At 42.0% G+C, this 21,038-nt stretch overlaps 1 protein-coding gene across 24 annotated transcripts in view; it reads left to right on the top strand.

Annotated features, from left to right (window-relative positions):
- The window catches only part of ZNF438 (zinc finger protein 438), a 498,265-nt gene that overhangs the window by 295,080 nt on the left and 182,147 nt on the right, over window positions 1-21,038 (top strand). For 20 of the 24 annotated variants that reach the window (XR_009560612.1, XR_009560604.1, XR_009560613.1 and 17 more), the window contains one exon: window positions 6,924-7,001. The exons of 3 other annotated variants lie outside the window; for them this stretch is intronic. Coding sequence is in view for 10 of the 21 variants with exons in the window: in XM_060291793.2 (XP_060147776.1) it covers window positions 7,000-7,001 (2 nt within the window). In the remaining 11 variants the exon portion in view is untranslated. Of the gene's footprint in view, window positions 1-5,008; window positions 5,132-6,923; window positions 7,002-21,038 lie in introns of those variants that run through there. One more of the 24 variants, XM_030832286.3, reaches the window with a different exon arrangement.

Below are 21,038 nucleotides of genomic sequence, written 5' to 3'. Positions count from 1 at the left end.
CAGCATCAATAGAAAGCTGGGATCTATCAAAAATAATCAAGTGGATATTCTAGAGCTGAGAAATACGGTATCTGAAATTAAGGTTTGAGTTTAAGAGCAAACTTGCCACAACAAAAATAACTGGAACTAGTGAACTAAAGGAAAGTTCAGTGGAAAAAAGTACAAGCTCAGAAAGAAAAAGGAATGGAAAGAAAAAAAACAGCTTAAGAGACATAGGGGATTGAGTCACTTCATCTAATGTACATGTGGTTGGAGTCCCAGGAGGAGAGAATGAGCAAAAGAAATATTTGAAAAGATAATGACCAAAGGTTTTCCAAACTGATGAAAGATAGCAATCCACAAGTTCAAGAAGCACCAGAAACTTAGTGAACCCCAAGCAAGATTAATATGAAGAAAAACACACCTAAGTACAACTTAGTGAGACTTGTGAAAACCAGCTATAAAGAGAAAAATCTTAAAACAACTGAAGGAAATAAACCACACTCCCTTCAATGGAGCAACAGTCAGATTGGTGGCTGACTGTCCTACAGACATTATTAAAATCAGATCATAAAGGAATGACATCCTTAAATTTTAAGTGCAGAAAGGAAAAATATGGCCAACGTGAAACTCTATACCCAGCAAAAAAATTTTTTTTTAATTGAAGGCAAAATAAAGATGTTTTTAGACAAAAGATGTGACACTTCCTCACAAGTAGACCCACAGTACAATAATCCTAAAGAAAGTTATTCACTCGGAAAACACGTAATCCCAAGTGAACCATAAAAGCTCAGGGAAAAATGAAGAGCATAGGGAAGCATAAATATATGAGTAAGTATAAAAGATTTCAGACCATTGAAAGCAACAATAGTAATGTTTTGTGGGGCCTTAAACATACATAGAAATGGAGTTAAACTGGTATTTTTGTCTTGCTCAGGAAGTGGTAAAAGTCAACTGTAAATCAAGAAAGTATTTATAATCTGTAAGATAATTGCTAAAAATATTACAAAAATGTTTAAACAAAAACTTCACCAAAAGTAAAATGGTATAATAAAAAATTGATTAATCAAAAAAAGAGGAATAAGTGAAGAAAAAAGAGCAGATGGAATGAATAGAAAATTTATAACAGAAAGGTATCCTTAAATATAATTAAATTACGTGTAAATAGGCTTATTCCTCCAATTAAAAAACAAATTTTTGGACTAGATTTTTTAAAAAGAAAAAAATATAGTTTGCATAAGTTATATATCACATAAAAGGGTATGGAAAACAAAGAAAAGGTACACTATACAAATACTGACCAGAAACTCTTGTATATTAATATCAGACAAAGCAGACTTTATGCCAAGAAGAATTATGAGAGATAAAGGGGGGCATTTTATAATGATAAAGGATCAATTCAGTAGGAAGACAGAACAGTTCTAAATTTATATGTTCCTAACAACATAACTTCAAAATATATAAAGCTAAAATTGACAGGACAAAAAGGAGAAGTAGATAAATCATAGTCGGAGAATTTAACAACCTTCTTTCAACCACTAATATAACAAGCAGATTTAAAAAAAAAATTTTTTTATTGTGGTAAAAGTCACATAATGTAAAGCATACTATTTAAACCATATTTAACTGTCCAGTTCAGTGGCGCTAAGTGCATTCACGTTGTTGTGCAGCTCTCACCATCATCCATCTCCCGAATTTTTCACCTTCCTAAATTGAAACTCTGTCCCCAGTAAACACTAACTCCCTATTTCCTTCCCCCCACCCCCAAGCTCCTGGCATCTACCAATGTACTTTCTGACTCTCTGAATTTGGCTATTCTAGGTGCCTCATATAAGCGGAATCAAACAGTATTTGTCTGCACCTAATGTATATTGGAATGCAGGTATTATTTTGTTATTTAAGGTTAACTTAATATATGTCCAGCAAGCAGATTTTTAACAATGAGTAAGGTGATAGACTATTTAAACAATGTGATTAATTTGACCTATTTATAGAACATTATTTGCTATTTATAGAACATTATTTCCAACAACTGCAGAATGCACATTTTTTTCAAGCATGCGTGGAACTTTTACCAGAATAGAACGTGTGCTAAGCCAAAAAGCCAATCTCAACAGATTTCAAAGGATTGATATCATAAAGTATATGTTCCATGGTGGAATTAAACTAGAAATATATAACAGAAAGATAAAAAATTTCTCAATTTGCATGGAAAATAAGCAGCACACTTTTAAATAATCCCTAGGTCAAAGAAGTACTCACAACCACAATCAGAAAATATATTGAGGGCTTCCCTGGTGGCGTAGTGGTTGAGAGTCCGCCTGCCAATGCAGGGGACACGGGTTCGTGCCCTGGTCCGGGAAGATCCCACATGCCGCGGAGCGGCTGCGCCCATGAGCCATGACCGCTGAGCCTGCGCGTCCGGAGCCTGTGCTCCGCAACGAGAGAGGCCACAACAGTGAGAGGCCCGCGTACTGCAAAGGAAAGGAAAAATCAAAAAAAAAAAAAAAAAATATATATATATATATATTGAACAGAATCAGTATCAGAACATGTGAGACACAAAGTAGAGCCTGGGGAGAATTGTACAGCTTTAAATGCATTTGTTTAAAAGGTAACATTAGGGCTTCCCTGGTGGCGCAGTGGTTAAGAGTCCGCCTGCCGATGCAGAGGACACGGGTTCGTGCCCCGGTCCGGGAAGATCCCACATGCTGCGGAGCGGCTGGGTCCTTGAGCCATGACCTCTGAGCCTGCGCGTCCGGAGCCTGTGCTCCGCAACGGGAGAGGCCACAGCAGTGAGAGGCCCGTGTACCGCAAAAAAAAAGAAAAAAAAAAAAAAAAGAAGGTAACATTAAAAGCCAGCCATCTAATCTTGCATCTCAAAAAGCTAAAAAAAGAAATGCAAACTAAATTCAGATAAACTAGAAATAACTAACAGAAAAAAGACAAAGAAAATTAGCAAAGTCAAAGGTGTTTCTTTGAAAATATTAATAAAATTGATAAACTCCTACTTAAAGAGCTCAAATTAACAATATGGTATAAAAAGGAAATATTACTAGAGATCCCAGAAATATTAAAGGATAAGAAAATACTATGAGCACCTTTATGTCAGTACATTTGACAACTTGTATGAAATGGACAAATTCCTTACCAAACTGACACTCAAAAAAGTAAAAATTGTGAATAGTATTATACCTTTTAAAGGCATTGAATCTGGGACTTCCCTGGTGGCACAGTGGTTAAGAATCCACCTGCCTATGCAGGGGACACAGGTTCAATCCCTGGTCCGGGAAGATCCCACATGCTGCGGAGCAACTAAGCCTGTGTGCCACAGATACGAAGCCTGCGCTCTAGAGCCCACGAGCCACAACTACTGAGCCTGCGCGCCCTAGAGCCCATGTGCCACAACTACTGAGCCTGCGTGCCACAACTACTGAAACATGCACGCCTACAGCCCGTGCTCCACAACAAGAGAAGCCACTGCAATGAGAAGCCTGCGCACTGTAACAAAGAGTAGCCCCTGCTCGCCGCAACTAGAGAAAGCCCACGTGCAGCAACGAAGACCCAACACAGCCAAAAACAAAAAAGGCATTGAATCCATGCTTGGAAATGTTCCCATCTCTAGTAATGTTCTTCACCTGAACTAGGTCTCAGTTTTAGGTCTCTGATGTAAAAGTTCACTGTGGCTGCTGACAAGATTTAGACTCAACTCCCCTTCCATACAGTTTCCTTCAGATTGATCTCCGTTTATTTACTTTTCATCCCATTTTTTGGAGTTTGAGGCGTCCAATTAAGTATATCACATTTCCTTCTGCCAGCTTCCGAACCTTTGAGAAGCAGACATAACTCAGGTTGGCATAAAAATGTCGACCTTATTTGTGGGGGAACTGGGTAAAAGCATCCTTAGGTCTGACTCTAGTCATCGTACCCCTTCGAATTGGACTGACCTAACTTGCCCTTCTGAGTTTGCCATGTGGATGAGAGGGGAATGTATGCAGGTTTGGGCAAGCAAGTTCTAAGAGAGGGTGAGAGACTGGTGACATGTGTGGTCAGTCTTTCACTCTCTCTCATCAAATAGATAAGGCAGAGAGAGGGAGAGGGAGAGAGAAAGGGAGAGGGAGAGAGAGAGGGAGAGGGAGAGGGAGGGAGAGAGGGAGAGAGGGAGAGAAAGAATGGTGTTTTTTCACCTGTCAACCTGGTTGGAGCCCTACTCTTATTATCCTCTTTCTCTAAGAAGTCAGATCTACCCTGTTCAGATGGAACCCCCAGTTCCACTGCCAACCTACTTCTGGGTCCTCATGTCATCTGGACCCCCTGCTCTATTTTGAATAAGTTTTTATAATTTTGATCTTACCCCCAGAATTCTTGCCTCTCCTCTGCAGAAATGTAAACCTGGCTTTCGTAGGCAGTGCTATTTTTTAACTGTACTATAACAAGTTATATTCTTTAACTTGATCAGTGCTGTCAACCAGAATCATCTCAAGATCTCAAATGCTGAAAGTCCCTCTGTTTTCCTTCCTCCTCTTCTCTGGCTAGTGTTTTCCCTTCAAAGCCTCAAATTCAGAGATTCCTTCAGTTATATACTGTCTCTCCACCTCTCTTTCCCTCCCCCCTCTCTATCACAGCAGATGGCCGTGCTATTGATCTTAACTTCCTCAACTGTACGCCCTTCTACACAATAATTTTTATCTATATCCGTCACCCATCCTTTCTTCCATTTCTAACCATAAAGAGAAAACAGTTTCTCCTCTTAACATGGCGAACTCTAACCAGACGTCTTTTCCCACCTTCTCACTAGACTTTGCTCCATTATTAACCTCTCTTCCTTTTACTGGCATTAAAAATGAAAACAACAAGTCTTGTTAAAGATTCAGCTTTCCTTTCAAACTATGCCAGGCCTCTTAGAGTAGTTAATTCCATTTCTCCATTTTCTTTAATTCCCCCAATTACTGGAAGTTTCTGTTCTCTTTTATTGCCATCCTGAAATTTCTTTCTAAGCTCACCAGCGCCTGTTAAGTTATTCTTAGCCCTCCTTCCGCCCTGAAAAGACAGGACCGGGTGCTGCCTCCTTTGCCTCTTCTTCCTCAACTTCACTGATGGACCGCAGACTTTGTGGAAAGCTCCCCTCTCAAATAAGTAAACCTTTTAGAAGGTAAGCAAACTGTCTTATTGACTTGCTGTAACAAGGGAGACCACACAGATGATTCTGAAGGACTGCCTGCTTTAGGAAATGAATTTAGGATTTTTATAGGTTGATTATAGGTTTTATAGGTTGATTATCAGGTTCTAGGGTAAGAGGTCAGAAGTGAGCTGAGTCTTTGGGTTGGTTGATTTCTTAAAGTCATGATCAATGCCCACACGCAAGGTGGTGATTGAAAGGGAAGGTCTGTGGCGGCCGAGGACACTGCGTCTGTGACTGTCCGACTGAATGCTGGTAACCGTTCCAGCCCTCGGTCTTGCATAACTGATGGCGTGGTTATTCGCGTTCTCACTTTCAAGCACGTCTTCAGTGTATTTTTGACGATTTAAATCCGTTGCAGTTGCCCTGGTTTCCCCTTACCTTGGCTATTACAGTAACAAAATAGGTCTCACCGCCTTTCGAATCTTCTCATAGTAACTCTAAAACCAGAGCCATCTTTCTAGAGTACAAATTCGAATGAGTTTTCTACTGAAAACCCTTGGTGGCTCTTTTTATGTATAAAATACAGCTGCATATACTGAGTGTAGCATTCAGCCCCTTTTCCAGTCCTCGTCAGTCTGTTGGTCTGTGGGTTTCCTGCTCCCTCCCTCCATCCTGCTTTTCCCCCTCACTCCCTGCCCCCCTTTTCTCTTCCTCACCCCCAGACTATGCTTTTATCATAGAAGTATACTGACTTTTCTGAGCTCATACTCTGTATTGTGGCCTCTGTGCCTAAAACAAAATAATTTTTGTTTCTTCTTGGAACGTTACTTGTTTCTAAACCTTACCTTTATCCGATTGTTAAAAGCCCTGTCTCTTTTCAAACTGTATTTAAATGTCACCTTTACAGAGCACGTTACTTTGCTGGGACTGTGTAGCAAAATCCTGCAGACGGGGTGACTTCAACAGCAGCAGTCTGTTTGCTCAGTCTTGGAAGCTAGTCATCTGAGATCAAGGTGTCGCAGGCTTGATTTCCTCTGAGGGCTCTCTCCGTAGCTTGCAGATGTCCGCCTTCTTTCCTTGTCCTCACATGGTCTTTCCCCTGGTGTGTCTCTTTGTGTCCTAACTTCCTCTTCCTATAGGGGCACCAGTCAGATTGGATTAGGGCCCACCCTAAAGGCCTTATTTTAATTTAATCATATCTTAAAGGGCCTTTTCTCCAAATACAGACACATCCTGATGTACTGGGGGATGAGGGCTTCGACACATGATTTTGGGGGGTTAGAAGACACAGTTCAGTCCCTAACACAGAGCCTCTGTACGTCTTCCCTGCAGTGAGGAGCCCTCCCCCAAACCCGAAGCACTCTGGACCACTTGCAGCGTTTATTGTATTTGCCTTGATGTGGGGTTTTTCGAGTTGATCTGTCTGTCTCTGGCGGTTTGTGGGTTTCCTAAGGACAGGAACTATCTCTTACTCAACTTCATCGCTCCCTGCTCTCTAGTGCTGAGTGGGGCTTGATTGTTCGCTAAATTTTAAACGATTCAGCGTAAATTGGGCTTAAATATCTAATAATATATTTTCCAGAAGTTTTAGGAGATTGACATAAAAAATATAGGAAGGGAATATGTTATACTTCCTATTTTAGAAGTCTTTGAGCATAGCTTGAGATTTTTATCTTAGGTTCTTAAATTATACATAATATAAGTAATGTCAGTTTTGTAGAACTAAATATAACTCTTTTATGATGTTTAATCATCTAATTGGCTTCTGTGAGCTACCTATCAGTTCTTTCAATTTTATTACTTCCATTACATTTGTTTTCAGGTAAAGATGAATGTCATGTCTCAACCAACACTGAAAATGTGACGTTTAGAAGACATTTGCTAAGTCGAGTCACCTCATGTAAGTCTGCTCACATCTCTCAGCATCAGCTTAATATTGATTTAAAATGTAAAGAATTAAGTTCACCACCTTTGAGGCTTTCTCAACGCTCAAATTGCTCAGAAAATCTCAGAGTCCCCTTGTATATTGAATCACTGGTCTTGGAAAATAGTGGAAAGATGATTACGTACTAAATTTCATGTGCTTATTACAAATATAATGTTTAAAATCAAGGTATTATTTTAAAACTGAGAGTAGCACTTCAAAATCGTCCTTTATTTTGTATCAAGTCTAGGCAACAAGTCCCAACTGTGTGCCAAACTTAATGGTTCTAAGACGGTTTTCCATTGTAACAAATGTTTTGTATTTCAGTTTCTTAAGTCTTTGTACGGTTTTTTAAAATATGTTCTTGATCATTAAAGGGCGATATATAGTAACTGGAACCTTAAATGGTTAACTATTTACTCAAAAAATGTAGCTTTGAAAAGTCATCTTAACCAATCCCAACTATTATAATTATCTCCTAATGGTCTTCTGTCTTCATTCTGTCTTCTATCCTGTTTTTGTTGCCAGACAGATCTGCAGGTAGAACCACTCCAATAATTTTAAAACCCTTTAATGGCTCCCCACTCACTACTGGATAGAATCCATGCCTTCCCCTGGCATTCACAGCCCTCTCCCAAGCTCCTAAAAATACCCCCCGCCTTAGCCAGCTGAGCTCTCTCCTGTTCTCTGACTTCTCGTTCTTGTCTGTGCCTCTGCGTCTCAACTTGGACTGTTTCCTTGGTGTTCTCTGTGACGTCCTTTGCTCCTCCCTTTCTGGTTTCTCTGCCGGTTGAAATCTTGGCGCAAGCTGGCCCCTCAAGGCTCAGCTCAGGTGTGGACCCCTCCACGAAGCTTTCCCTGATCACTCCAGCTAGAAGCACGAGCTCTTCCCCTCTCTGCTGGCTTCGCCCAGGATTTTGTTTTTACCACTGTTTCAGCACATTTCACCCTGCAGCTTTAGTGTGTGTGTTGATGTCTGTCTTATCTCCCACCCGAGGTTGTGAGGGCCAGAAAATCAAACCTCTTGTCTGACTTATTTTTGTCTTACACAGCATTCGGCAATAACCTTTAATAGTGCTTGGTAAATATTTGTATAACAAATTGAGAATGTGCCTGGACTTTTCTCCGATCATCCCCTTCCGTCTTTCATCCTTACAGACACATATGGTCCGTATTCATGGCAACTGTTCTCCCTCGTTGTGCCCTCCTGGCAGACCTGCACACTGCCATCTTATCCTAGGCAAACACTGACCGTCGTGTAATTAACAAGATACGGTCAGTTCCCAGCCTCAGAAATAAACTGTAGTCCCAAAGTTCATGTCTAATTCTGCTGTTTGGAATGCAGAAAGCATTTTTCCACAAAAACAATGTTATAAATAGTGGTTAGGTTTCTCAGCCAGCCCTCCCAAGACTAGTTAACCCAGAAGTACCAGTGTAGCCTCCGTGTATCACATTGTTTTGTAGAGAACCTCTAACTCTGGATATGGAAACACATCTCTCGTTCCCTAGAAGCAGAACAGTAACTTTCTGGGCAGCCTGAGCTGTAGGAGGGTCTGAGCTGGGGCTCTGGCATGGCCCCTCCCCCCATATTGGATACCCTCATACCAGCAGCTTTTTGGTTTTCAGTATTTGCATAAGGAACATTTACCGATAGGTCACTGATACTCTCATGTCTTCGGAATTGAGGGCAAGGGGACACTTGCTCTTCTCATCATCCCACAGTAGATTCGGATGGTAAATAGGGCTTCAGCTGCCCTGTCACATGGGGGTTAAGTGAGGTATTGACAGATGAGGAGTGTCTTACTACTGCTCACTTTCAGTTGTCCTGTGGGCTTATGGGAATTAAATATATAAGCATGGAAAATACTTCTCTCTATAGGAAAAACACATTTCTAGGCATCAGCTCTGTATTTGACATGACATCAGTTTTGTGGACAAGTGATTCTCATTCCTACGTGGGCGTAGTGATGCTTTGCCATGAAAAGCACCCGTGTATGTAAACAGCCCTGGAGGCTGACGGTTTCTGCTGTCAGGCTGTAAGAATAGCACTCCATAAAATTTAGAGAATTTAACATGTTCAGCATCTTATGAGCTTGGAGCACAGGAGTGAGTGTCTATTTTATGTTTAGTACTGTCCTAGATGCTGGGGACTGGGGAACGGGAACCAAAGATAATATGAAAAGTGTCCTTTCCCCTCCAGGAGCCTGAATCAGGGAGTAGAGTATGAAAGAAGCATTCGCAGTGCAAACAACATGTTGTTAATTGCCATAAAGTACTTCAGGAAGGTAGCAAACGTTCTTAGGATGATCAGAATGGCATGATTCCCCATGGTTATAAATATAGTGGTGGGATTTCATTTAGTCTTAGAGCAATGGCGAAGGCCTAAATAAAGAGCTAGGAGAGGAAATGATATTCCAGGTTGGATTAACAGCATGAACAGAGGCCTAGAGTTACAAACAGACAAGCGAAACAGCATTACTGGCTGGAACAGAAGGTTTAGTTTACGTCAGTGAAATAATAGGTGGGAAAAGGGCGCCAGTGGTTCCACCCTGGCAGTGAATAAGCGCCCATCCGTAGATCTTTTTAAACATACAAGTCCCTGGATCTTAACCCCGGAACTAATAAATAGAATTGCTGGGGCATGAGAGCTAAGCCTCTTTATCTTTTAACGCTCCCCCCGTGGTTGAGAACCACTGAATTAGAAGGAGGGGCTGAACGCAGGAGTCAGGCCTCTGTCCCTCAAGCAGTGGGGAGCCCTCAGGGGCTTCTGAGACGGGTGACATATGAGCAACGGGCGTTTGCCAAGATAAAGGATTCGTCAACTGCATGTGAATGGCAGAGAAATAAGAACCAGCTTGAGTCTGAGCAGTGGTGGTGGGAAGGCAGAGGTCACATGTGTACGTGTTCATGGATGTATGGGAGTCAGCGATGTCAGCCTTGACCTCGGCGTGATTTCTTTTATAAACCGCTTATACGACTTCACCCTCATTAGTCTGATCTGTTTTCTCTTACAACCTGGCAACTTAAACAGTAATTTCCGCCAGTTTGCATTTAATGGAAGGAGACCATTGTCTACTCATGTCCACGTCTAACTCATAATCATAAGTGAAGTTGTGTGTATGAGGAATGCGACCTGTAGCATACTCGTAAGGCGTGTACTAGCCACCCACATGTGCAGTAAGACAACCTCAGTTCTCACTGGGCAGGATTGCGCCAACAGCCGGAGTCACATGTACGATACTTACATGATTCTCTAGCATCTAGTTGAAATTGAAGCAATAGTCTAAATTATGCTATGCGCTTTAATATTTTTAGCAAGAGATTTGATAAGCGCTTCATTTTTCTGGCAGCAGACCCACGCCTGCTTCCTGACAGCAGCAGCTGCCCTTCCTCTGAGTTCATGCTTCTCTCCTGCCCACACCTCCTCCCCTCCCCTCCCCTCCGGGCCCATCCCCTGCTGGTGTCTGTGCACCACACCACACCCCATCCTCACCCGGGGGGCAGCAGAGAGGAGATTAAAGCAGTCAGAATTTCACTTCTCCTTTGCCACTGACACGGCCGGCTGACCCTGGAGTCTCACACTCCTGGCCGACGCCGGACGTGAAGCCTGCCAGCGTATCCACACTCAGAAGTCTCAAACCACGCCTTAGTCGGACATGTTTCCCATCTCTTTGACGTATTTTAAATAACTTATGTTTGGCAACAATGGGCCATGTTTATTAGATGGCAGAGAATAAATTCAAGGTGTGATGTTTTGATATGACCTGTCCCCTTTAAAAAAGGATTCAACATCATGGATTTTTAAAAAAGAACCACTCTCTTGGCTATTCTGTAACAGTACATACAGTGACAGCAGTTCCTGCTCTGGTCTTCTTTGCCTGTGGCAGTTAATTTACTCTTGTGTTATCAATATCTCCAGATCTCTTGACTTAAATTTTTATGACAACTTAGGCTTTCACTAACCATCCACATGTTTAACCAGACAATGGATGGTCTGCTCAGATTTGAGGGAGCCTGTAGGAGAAAGGGAAGCGGGGAGAACTAAAATTTGTTGAGTACCCACTCCGTGCCATGTCCTTTACGTGTCTTTTATGATCTTAACTCCATTTTACAACGGAGGAACTTGGGATTTAGAGAGGTTTTAAAAATGTATCTGATGTCAGAAGTCTAGTCAGCGATAGAACTGGGTTTTGATCCCAGGTCTGGCTATCTAACTGTTTAAGCAGACTGATCCTACAGGTCTGCGTGACTTTTATTTGTTGGGAAACATCAGTGAACTTGGAATTGGTCGGGGGTGGGGGGTTGGGTGTAAGCTTTACCTCCCTCACTAATAACCGTGACCATTTTAATGAAATTTTTTTAACACCTTTATTGGAGTATAATTGCTTTACAATAGTGTGTTAGTTTCTGCTTTGTAACAAAGTCGATCAGTTATACATATACATATATCCCCATATCCCTCCCTCTTGCGTCTCCCTCCCACCCTCCCTATCCCACCCCTCTAGGTGGTCACAAAGCACCGAGCTGATCTCCCTGTGCTATGCGGCTGCTTCCCACTAGCTATCTACTTTACGTTTGGTAGTGTATATATGTCCATGCCTCTCTCTCACTTCATCCCAGCTTACCCTTCCCCCTCCCCATATCCTCAAGTCCATTCTCTAGTAGGTCTGCGTCTTTATTCCTGTCTTGCCCCTAGGTTCTTGAGAACCTTTTTTTTTTTAGATTCCATATATATGTGTTAGCATATGGTATTTGTTTTTCTCTTTCTGACTTACTTCACTCTGTATGACAGACTCTAGGTCCGTCCACCTCACTACAAATAACTCAATTTCGTTTCTTTTTATGGCTGAGTAATATTCCATTGTATGTGTGTGCTGCATCTTCTTTATCCATTCATCTGTCGATGGACACTTAGGTTGCTTCCGTGTCCTGGCTAATGTAAATAGAGCTGCAATGGACGTTGTGGTACACGATTCTTTTTGAATTATGGTTTTCTCAGGGTATATGCCCAGTAGTGGGATTGCTGGGTCGTATGGTAGTTCTATTTTTATTTTTTTAAGGAACCTCCATACTGTTCTCCATAGTGGCTGTATCACTTCACATTCCCACCAACAGTGCAAGAGGGTTCCCTTTTCTCCACACCCTCTCCAGCATTTATTGTTTGTAGATTTTCTGATGATGCCCATTCTGACTGGTGTGAGATGATACCTCATTGTAGTTTTGATTTGCATTTCTCTGATGATTAGTGATGTTGAGCATTCTTTCATGTGTTTGTTGGCAATCTGTATATCTTCTTTGGAGAATAATGAAATTTTAATTTAAAATATTTAATGCTCTCAGCTTCAGTTTCCTCATTTATCCTATGGGGATAAAGCCTGCTTTACTGACCATTTGGGATGGTTGTGAGAATAATAAGCTAGTGAATTTCAGTATGATTTTACACGTATAAAAACCCTTGAAAGATTGAGAGATTTTTAATGAAAGCAAAAAACAAGCAAAAACCCACAAAGCATTAAATGAGATGATTTGGATAGATTTTGTGGTATTTCACTTCTTAACATTGCTCTACAAACTTTCCAAATAATATTTGTCAGTTTTGTAAGTCCCCACCACCATGGTTTGCCAAACTGCGTCACTGAATTAAACATCTCAGTGCAGCAGAGAGAGTCCTGGCTACATACCAGGTACCTCATTTCACTTACCAGAAGCAATCATTAGTTTCTATACCATATCCAACAGGTCTGAACTCTGCTAGATACTGAAATGTTCATAGCCAGTGAGGACTCAGAATGTTCTAAGTCTGCTCACTAGTCATAGACTTACTGGACTAAAGTTAATGTTAACATTCTCAGGATAATTCTTTATATTTTTGAAGTTTTTAATAAGCCTGAGTAATAAAGTCACATTTTGTAAAAGTACTTTCACAAAACTGCTCTTCAAAAGTGTTTCCGGGTTTCTGGGCAACGTTCATAGGTTACAGGATGGTGAATACTGAAAGAGAGCTCTGAGCTATTGTCATCCACTTAAACTTCTTCCACGTATACAGAGAAGAGATAAGAAATGTAGGGAACTCGTTAAGTTACAAGGACAATGTTACGAATGAAGTGGCCATGAGCCTGAGGAGTACCAAGGTCATGTCCTAGGTTTACCCCAAACCTTTACCCCATTAAAGCCCTAAGTCTCTCCTGAAAGGCAAATGCCTTAGGAAGCCCAGCTGAGACCATGGGAGAATGGTATTAGAATAGTATTCAGATGTGGATCCAGAAGACTGCACCTGTTCAGTCTTGGACCCAGAAGTGCCTAGGGCTCTTCCGCATCTGCCATGCGTCCCAGGAGGCGTCCCTAGTCCTGAGGTGCTGACTCCCACCTGACTTCTAGTGCCAGCACTGCTCTTGCTTCCTACATCTGGTGGATGGATGCCTCCAGGAAGGGAGAGGAGACACAGGAAGCAAAGTAAACGTACAAAGCAGAGACTGTCCATAATTGGGGACCATGTTTGGCTTGCACAATGTTCTTTTTAAACGCGAATTCGTTATTAACTAGCATTATTCTAACTAGTTCCTAATTGAATTTGCTGTTAATTAATTTAATGTACGAATCCAGATTTCTGGGTTCTCTTGAAAACTGTCAGATGTGGCAGCTTTAGTCCTACCTTTGCAGGTGGCTGTCGTCCGTTAGAGCTGACGAGAAGTTGCCTCAATGAGATGGGAGCCTGTGCTTTCCAGTTCTCACAGCCCCACCCCTGGCTGTTGGTTTCCTTTAAACAGAATGAAGAGGAAAGTTAAATGTTGCTTATACTGCCATTTGTGTTAAAATTGGAAATAACAGGGTGATAGGATAGCACGTTTCAGTATAAGTGAAAGACTGTGTTATTGTCCTAGGGCTGTTGTAACAATGTACCATAAACTGGGTGGCGTCAAACAACCAAAGTTTGTTCTCTCATTGTTTGGAGGCTAGAAATCTGAAATGAAGGTGTTGGCAGGGTCCTGCTCCCTCAGAGGCCTCGGGGGAGGACCCGTGTTTCCTCTTGTAGCTGCTGGTAGCCCCACGTGCTCCTTGGTTTGTGGCACCACCACTCCAGCCTCTGCCCCCGTCTTCTCTTGGCTGTCTTCCCTGTGTCCAGACTTTCCTCTTATGAGGACAGTAGTCATATTGTATTAGGGCCTGCCCTAATGCAGGACAAACTCATTTTAACTGAGTTATGTCTACGAAGACCCTATTTCCAAATAAGGTTACGTTCACGGTTACCCGGACTTAGGACTTCAGTGTAACATTTTGCAGGGGCACAATTCGACCCGTAACTGATGGCATATTTCTTGGTGGAGTGCAGAGTAATAGTTTAAGGGCAGAGGTCCCTGGAACAGGGTGCCTGCGTTCGTACTTAAAACTTGTGTGCTCTGTAATGTTGGACCAGCCGCCTACCCCTCTCAGTGACTCTCCATGCCCTCATCTGTCAAATGAGGATGATGGTACCCGCCTCACAGGGCTGAAGTGAAGACAAAGTGAGGAGATACATGGAAAGGACTTGGAACAGCGTATGGCACGTGCTAAGTTTCAATAAACTGAGCCATTATTCTCTTCACTGTTATTCACTCTTACTCATATACACAAGTTCTGTGCATGCAAGGAGTTTCCGTGTCCAAAGCTGTTATTTAAGATAGCATTATGAAGCAAGCCATGGACAAAGTAGAAATAATAGATAGAAGTGCTGCATGAAAAAAAAAAAAGCAACTTAAACCAATAAAAAAGAGAGTGAGAGAGGCTGGAATGTTAATAAGATTTACTTTTTCCTGCAAATAAAAGAATCATAATACATTAAAAATGTTTAGTCTCCTCACTGTATTGGATTACCTGCCCAGCCTCTAGATGCACTTGAAAGTGATAAAGACCCAGGCAGGAACTTCAGACCTAGAGGCTTAGATGTTGACTCTTGGGCTGGTGAGCACAGTGGCCCGGAGATAACACTGGGGAGGTTAGTCCAGGGAGAGCATCCAAGGAACACATTCCTTCTAAGTATCCCCGCCTGCCTCCTTGGAAGCATGTTATTACTGTCTGCCTCCTTCCCATAAACCCTTGCATTGAAATTATCCTGGTTTCCCGTCACTGGGCCAGAGATTGAGGCCGAATAATTCTTTACATTTAGACCCTACTTTTCTTCCAAAGGGACCAAATATTTTGAGATATATTATTTCATTTTTCCACATAGCGTTTATGTAAGACAGCCGTACAACTTGAATTTTATTAAGAACTGAGAACTCCAGTAGAGAAGGTTTAAAGAAATGACAGGACTTTCCAAAGTCCCTGGAAGAAGATTCTTCTACAGCTTAGGGCTGTTGGGTATGCAGTACTACAGAACATATATGTGCCTCAGTCTCCAAGGTAGTGCTGTCCTGAAAACATGAGACTATTCAGATAAAATCAAAGTATCTTACCTAAATGGTGAAAGGGGCATATGGGTATGATATTTACTATTTGTGATTTTGTTTTAATAAAAGAAGTTAGGCTGTTTAATTTTTGGCAAAGAAGTGGTGTTGTGTCATTCAATTAGTAATTTGGAACATTTCAATTAAATGATGAATTCATCAGGACTCCTTCAGTTGCAAATGCAAGAAAGCCAGTTCAAGCCAGCTTATGAAAATCAAAGGAACTTAATTGTTTATATAACTATGGTTTCCAGAGGTACATCTGGCGTCAGGCATGGTTGCAGCCAGGAACTCGGATGATCTCATCTGGACTCTTTTTCAGCTCTGCTGGTTTCTTTATTCGTCATTCTCCAGACAGCATGTGATCAGTGAGATGACCGGCAGTGGCTTGAGACTGTCATCTTCTCAGCTGAGCAGTCCCAACAGAAAGAGAACTTGTGGGGCTAAACACCTTGCTGCCTGCCTTAGAGAAGATGCGAATCAACCCTCCTTGACCCCGTGTGTGATGAGTCATCACTGAGGCCCAGCGGAGGGCATGATTTCCCAGTGCTTCAGTGAAGAGATGTGGTCCAGGGACTGGAAGCCCCCCTGGGGTCTTCTCATGCAGCAGAGAGGCTTTCTCCAAAGAATTCGAGGAAGGGTGGTGGGAGTGTGTGCTCAGCAGACCAAAACTGTAGTGGCCTCAGAGCGTTACAAATGGTGTGTGGTGGAGACTGTAAGTTCTGATTTTAAGATGGCAAATAGAGAACTTTCTGCCTTCTCCTATTACAAAATCCATCCAGAACAAAGGAAATAAGAAAAAAAAAATTCCGGCTCTATCTTTGATAAAAAGTAGGTGACATTAGTAACCCACAAATATGAACACAGAAGTCATATGACCCTGTGACTTAGCCAAGGACAGTGAAACACCTAAGCCCCACGAGGAGAGTAACACACCAGGAAGCAGCTTTGCCCACAGAACCCTAGGAGGTCTCTGGTTAGGCTGGAGAGGGAGCTAAGGCATCCGGTTAGAAACAGACCCCGCCCGCTGCAAGTCTGTGAAAGGACCAGTTGGACACTCGGATCCTTGTCTCACCCCAGCCAGATAACTACCTTCCCCACAGCCCAGGCAATGGAAGGTTTATTCTCTGGAGATGTTGACACTTCAGAGAATCGAGGCTCAGGGACACGGGAGCTGTGGAGGGTGGAGTCAAGTAAACATCCGCCCTGCTCTTAGGGCATCAGGGGCCAAGTTCCCAGTCAGGTGCTGGAGGATTGTCCAGAGAGCCTGATGGGTCCCAGAGAGACTTCCTATAGGGGTTCCCCACAGGGAAAGCCAGCTTGCTCCCCACTTGCTCTTCCGTGAAGAGCAAGCTTCAACAAGCTCAGCCCATAGGCAGAGCCGCCATCTTGCTTTACTAATAACTTACACTTAAATAGGGAGAGTCAGCCAAGGATCAACAGATATTTGGGAATACCTCCCATATGAAAGCAGAGATAAAGCAAACAGAAATAAAGAACTCTGAGGGGACAAAACAGCAGGGAACTTAAGAAACAAACTAATTACTATCTCTGAAAACGTGAGAAGATTTTGCATAGCAGAATCCTTTTTAAGAAGGAGAATTAAAGGAGAGGAAAATTAAAGAACAAGAAGTAACTCACAAAATTAGAAATGTGGTGGCTGAGGGGCTTCCCTGGTGGCGCAGTGGTTGAGAGTCCGCCTGCCGATGCAGGGGATGCAGGTTCGTGCCCCGGTCCGGGAGGATCCCACATGCCGTGGAGCGGCTGGGCCCGTGAGCCATGGCCGCTGAGCCTGCACGTCCGGAGCCTGTGCTCCGCAGCGGGAGAGGCCACAACAGTGGGAGGCCCGTGTACCACGAAAAAAAAAAAAGAAAGAAAAGAAATGTGGTGGCTGAAATCAGTTCCTTAGAGGGATTGAAAAATAAATTTGAGGAAGAAATAATTAGAGACACAGTCCAGAAGATTCTGTCACTCACTTATACAAGAGAAAATTTGGAGAGAATTATCAAAGAAATAATATAAGACACTTTCCTAGAACAGAAAGAAAAGATAAACGATAAAGTTTCCAGAGAAGAGAAATTGTCATATACAAAGTGTTCTGGATAAGAACAAACAAGGGACCCCTCAACATCAGTACTGATATAGAAACATAAATTGTGAAATATTCTCTTAAGGGATAATTTTTGTCATTAGAAAGCATTTCTTCTTTTACCTGAGAGTTAGTTACTGTCAAATATCTCTAGTTTCCTTAGCACATTTAAAATATTCCACTTACAAATTTTCCATTATTTAAACCTATTTAAATGTTTTATATAATCTGAGGTACACCTGAAAATTTGTGTTTCAGGATATTTTATGGTGCTTTTTTGTACCATAAATACATAAATATTTTATGTATTTTTTGATTCACTAATTCACTCAACAGATAATTGAGTGATCTTTTCTCAAGGTACTGTGGAGTTGATACTTCTTGGTTTTGTGTGATAGTCTAACATCTGGTCCATAGTTTTATAGTCAGTGATAATAAATATGACTGATTTAGAAACTCAGTGATGATACTAGGGTATGTGGTAGCAGGACCTGCAAAATACTTTTCTTTTTTTTTTTGTCCCAACATACTGTGATATCTTTTTTTTTTTTTTTTTTTTTTTGGCCGTGCCACATGGCTTGTGGGATCTTAGTTACCTGACCAGGGACCGAACCTGGGCTGGCAGTGAAAGAGCTGAGTCCTAACCACTGGACCACCAGGGAATTCCCCAAAACATATTGTGATTAGAAGTGACAAAGTTTGGGTCCTACTTTTCAAATATGTTTGGCTCTTATTTTTATACATGTATAAAACTATATTAATTGTGAGTAACAAAGTATCAGTGTAGAATATTAGTTTTTGTCTTATCTTTTATCAGTGTAGAAGACAGAGTCCTGAGTGCTAATTTTTTCCAGAAATTAGAGGCATCAAAAGTTGAAATTTAGCAAACACTTTTTTCAAATTTTAATTATTTGAAAAAATAATATTTTTAGGATTTGATGAATATTATTTTTGACTATATAACTAATAAAATGTATTATTATGGTATTTTTGGATTAAAAATCTCCTCCAAATAGCATTTTGGTTTTTAAAACATTCAGAATTTTAGGTTGTGAACGTTAAAAAAGAATTGAAATTTTAAGTGCAGTGCAGCTCCCTCCGCTTTTTGGACTAGTTTCGAAAGCCTAATGAAATGGAAGGCAAGTGTCTTTTTCCACTTAAAAATGGTTATATTTTATTTCTTAATGTACTATAATGAGAACAAAATAATATAGAAAAGTCAAGAAATGAAAAAGTGCCAGGATTCTTCTTGCCAATATAACTTTTTAGAATTGTGCTGAGTTGCTTTTGCTGTAAAAACCAGACCCAGTCTCTTATGGATTCTCTAGGTAATGACATTTTGTGGAGGACTTTGTAGTTCTTTTGGCTTAGCGAGGTCGAGAATTTTGAATTAGAATTATAAAACTGGAAGACATCCTCTTATTCATTTTACAAATGAAGGAACTGAAGTCCGGAGAAATCATGATTTATCCAGGGTCATACAGTTAACAGCGAGGGTTGGAGGAGAAACATGGCCTCCTGGCAGGCAGTTCAGTGAGTGATCTTTGTAAAAGACTCTTCGGGTTTATTCTCACCACCATCACGTTACGTGTAGTGTCCATAATTTATTGCATTAGGCCCAAGATGCAACTTACAAGTTTGTGTTTAATTTTCTGAAGCTGAGGGAACGTTTAGAATTAGGAATACTGACAGTGACCCAAAAAACTGGAATGGCAAGAAGCATTTGGAAGAACTGTTGCCTGGGGTAGAAGATGTCCCTTGCTTAGACTCCAGCCCTGCTCTCTAGAAGGAGCTCCACTGTTCAGTATTCCCTAGGACCTGAATGTCTTCTGGAAGGTTCTTCTTTGCCCATCTTCCGCCAGGGTCACGCTTATACGGACATTGGGGGAATATTCCCGCCTTGGAGGCTGTGTAACCTTTGTTTCCTACTTTATGATCATGCAGTTTTGGTGGTTAGAGCATTGTGTTAGGAGTCAGCTGGAGGCTTAGAGGCAAGGCTTGGGGGGTGGGGGGCTGGCAACGTTATTCCCTCAGAAACTTAGCTGGCTTCTGACCTCCCTCCTTGTAGTTGACTCCATATGCCAGACGGAGGGATTACGTGTCCCATCTGTCAGGGACAGTCTCAGTTTATATCCCTCGTGCAGGTTAAGTGATAATGCCCTCTTTCACTCTCAAAACTGTCCTGGGTTGGACAGTAAATTGTGTATGGTCTCTCTAGCCAGAAAAGCATGCCAGGAAGCCCCACGCCTAATTTATTCCTTTGCTTCCTGTCTCCCGTTCCCCCTCTCTCAGTGTATGGGGGCCCTTGGATGGCCATTTGAAATAGGCTTCCTGGGAAGTTCACCGACTCAGCCTGATCGGCAGCAAGGCTGACTTCCCCCTGTTCACCTGAGAAGACCTAACAGGCCATCTTTACTCAAAGCCTTTTTCAGTCTCCTCTCTTGCTGTGTAAAATCAGGAAGCGGTCAGATTTTCTAACCCTGGGAGCCTCCAGACTTTGGGATTCTCCGCTCCCTTTCAGTTCTGCTCTCAGACCTGTCACTCCTTGCCTGTGCAGATTTCTTTCTTGTAAATTCTCAATAAATGCAGCAAGTAATAACGTTATTCTGATATTGTTTTCCATCTCTTTTTCCCTGTAGGCTTAGTTAGACACTTAGTTAACACTTAGGTAGATAGCTCTGAAGCTATCTCAGGCATTTTCAAGCATTGAGGTATAATGTACACAGAGCAAAGGCACAGCTTTCGGTTCAGTGAGATTGACAGTCGTATACACCGTGTAGGCCGCCACCAAGACCAAGATACAGAGCATCTCCATTGCCCCAGACGGAGGCCGCTTTCCAGTTAGCTCCCTGGAGACAGCCACTTTTCGACTTCTTTAACCACGGTTCCCTCTTCACAAGCAGTACTTGTATTAAAAGTTTTGTGACTGTGTGACATGACTGTCCTTCTATCCTTTACTCGGTCTCTCCCTTGCCTGCTGCCGGGCTGCTAAGCAGTTGTCATATATTTTAGATTTGTTTTGTTTGGTCTGCACCCCACTTAAAGATACCATTTTTTTAATGTTAGCTGGGGAAAGCTAAGTGCTGTAGTAAGTGAACCACAAAAAACGTAACAGCTTCAACCTATTTAAAGTGTATCTATTGCTAACGAGCAGTGCACTGAAGGCGTCCTCCGTCAGTCGGTAACTGTCATTAACCTGGGCCTCTGAGTCCTCCAGTAGCTGGGGAAGGAGCAGGAAGCTACCTCACCCGCTTCTGGAAAGCCTCGACCTGAGATCTGACATTCAGCCCCATTCTTGTGGGGACAGCTATGCACAAGACCACCTCTGGTGCAAGGGAGGAGGTTTGGAAGTGTGGACTCTGGCTTGACACTACTTCTCAGTGGCAGCTCCACACCATGAGGCGGGACAGCAAAGTTTGGAGATGTTAGTTGTCTACAAGGTTAATGTCACAGCTTTTATTTTCTTTTAATAACACAGATGTTAGTTGTCTACAAGGTTAA

Source organism: Globicephala melas, chromosome 2 (genome assembly GCF_963455315.2).
Source record: "Globicephala melas chromosome 2, mGloMel1.2, whole genome shotgun sequence".
In the NCBI taxonomy this organism is placed as follows: Eukaryota; Metazoa; Chordata; class Mammalia; order Artiodactyla; family Delphinidae; genus Globicephala; species Globicephala melas.
Note: the sequence above shows the minus strand (reverse complement) of the source record. Positions and strands in the feature narration are given on the sequence as shown.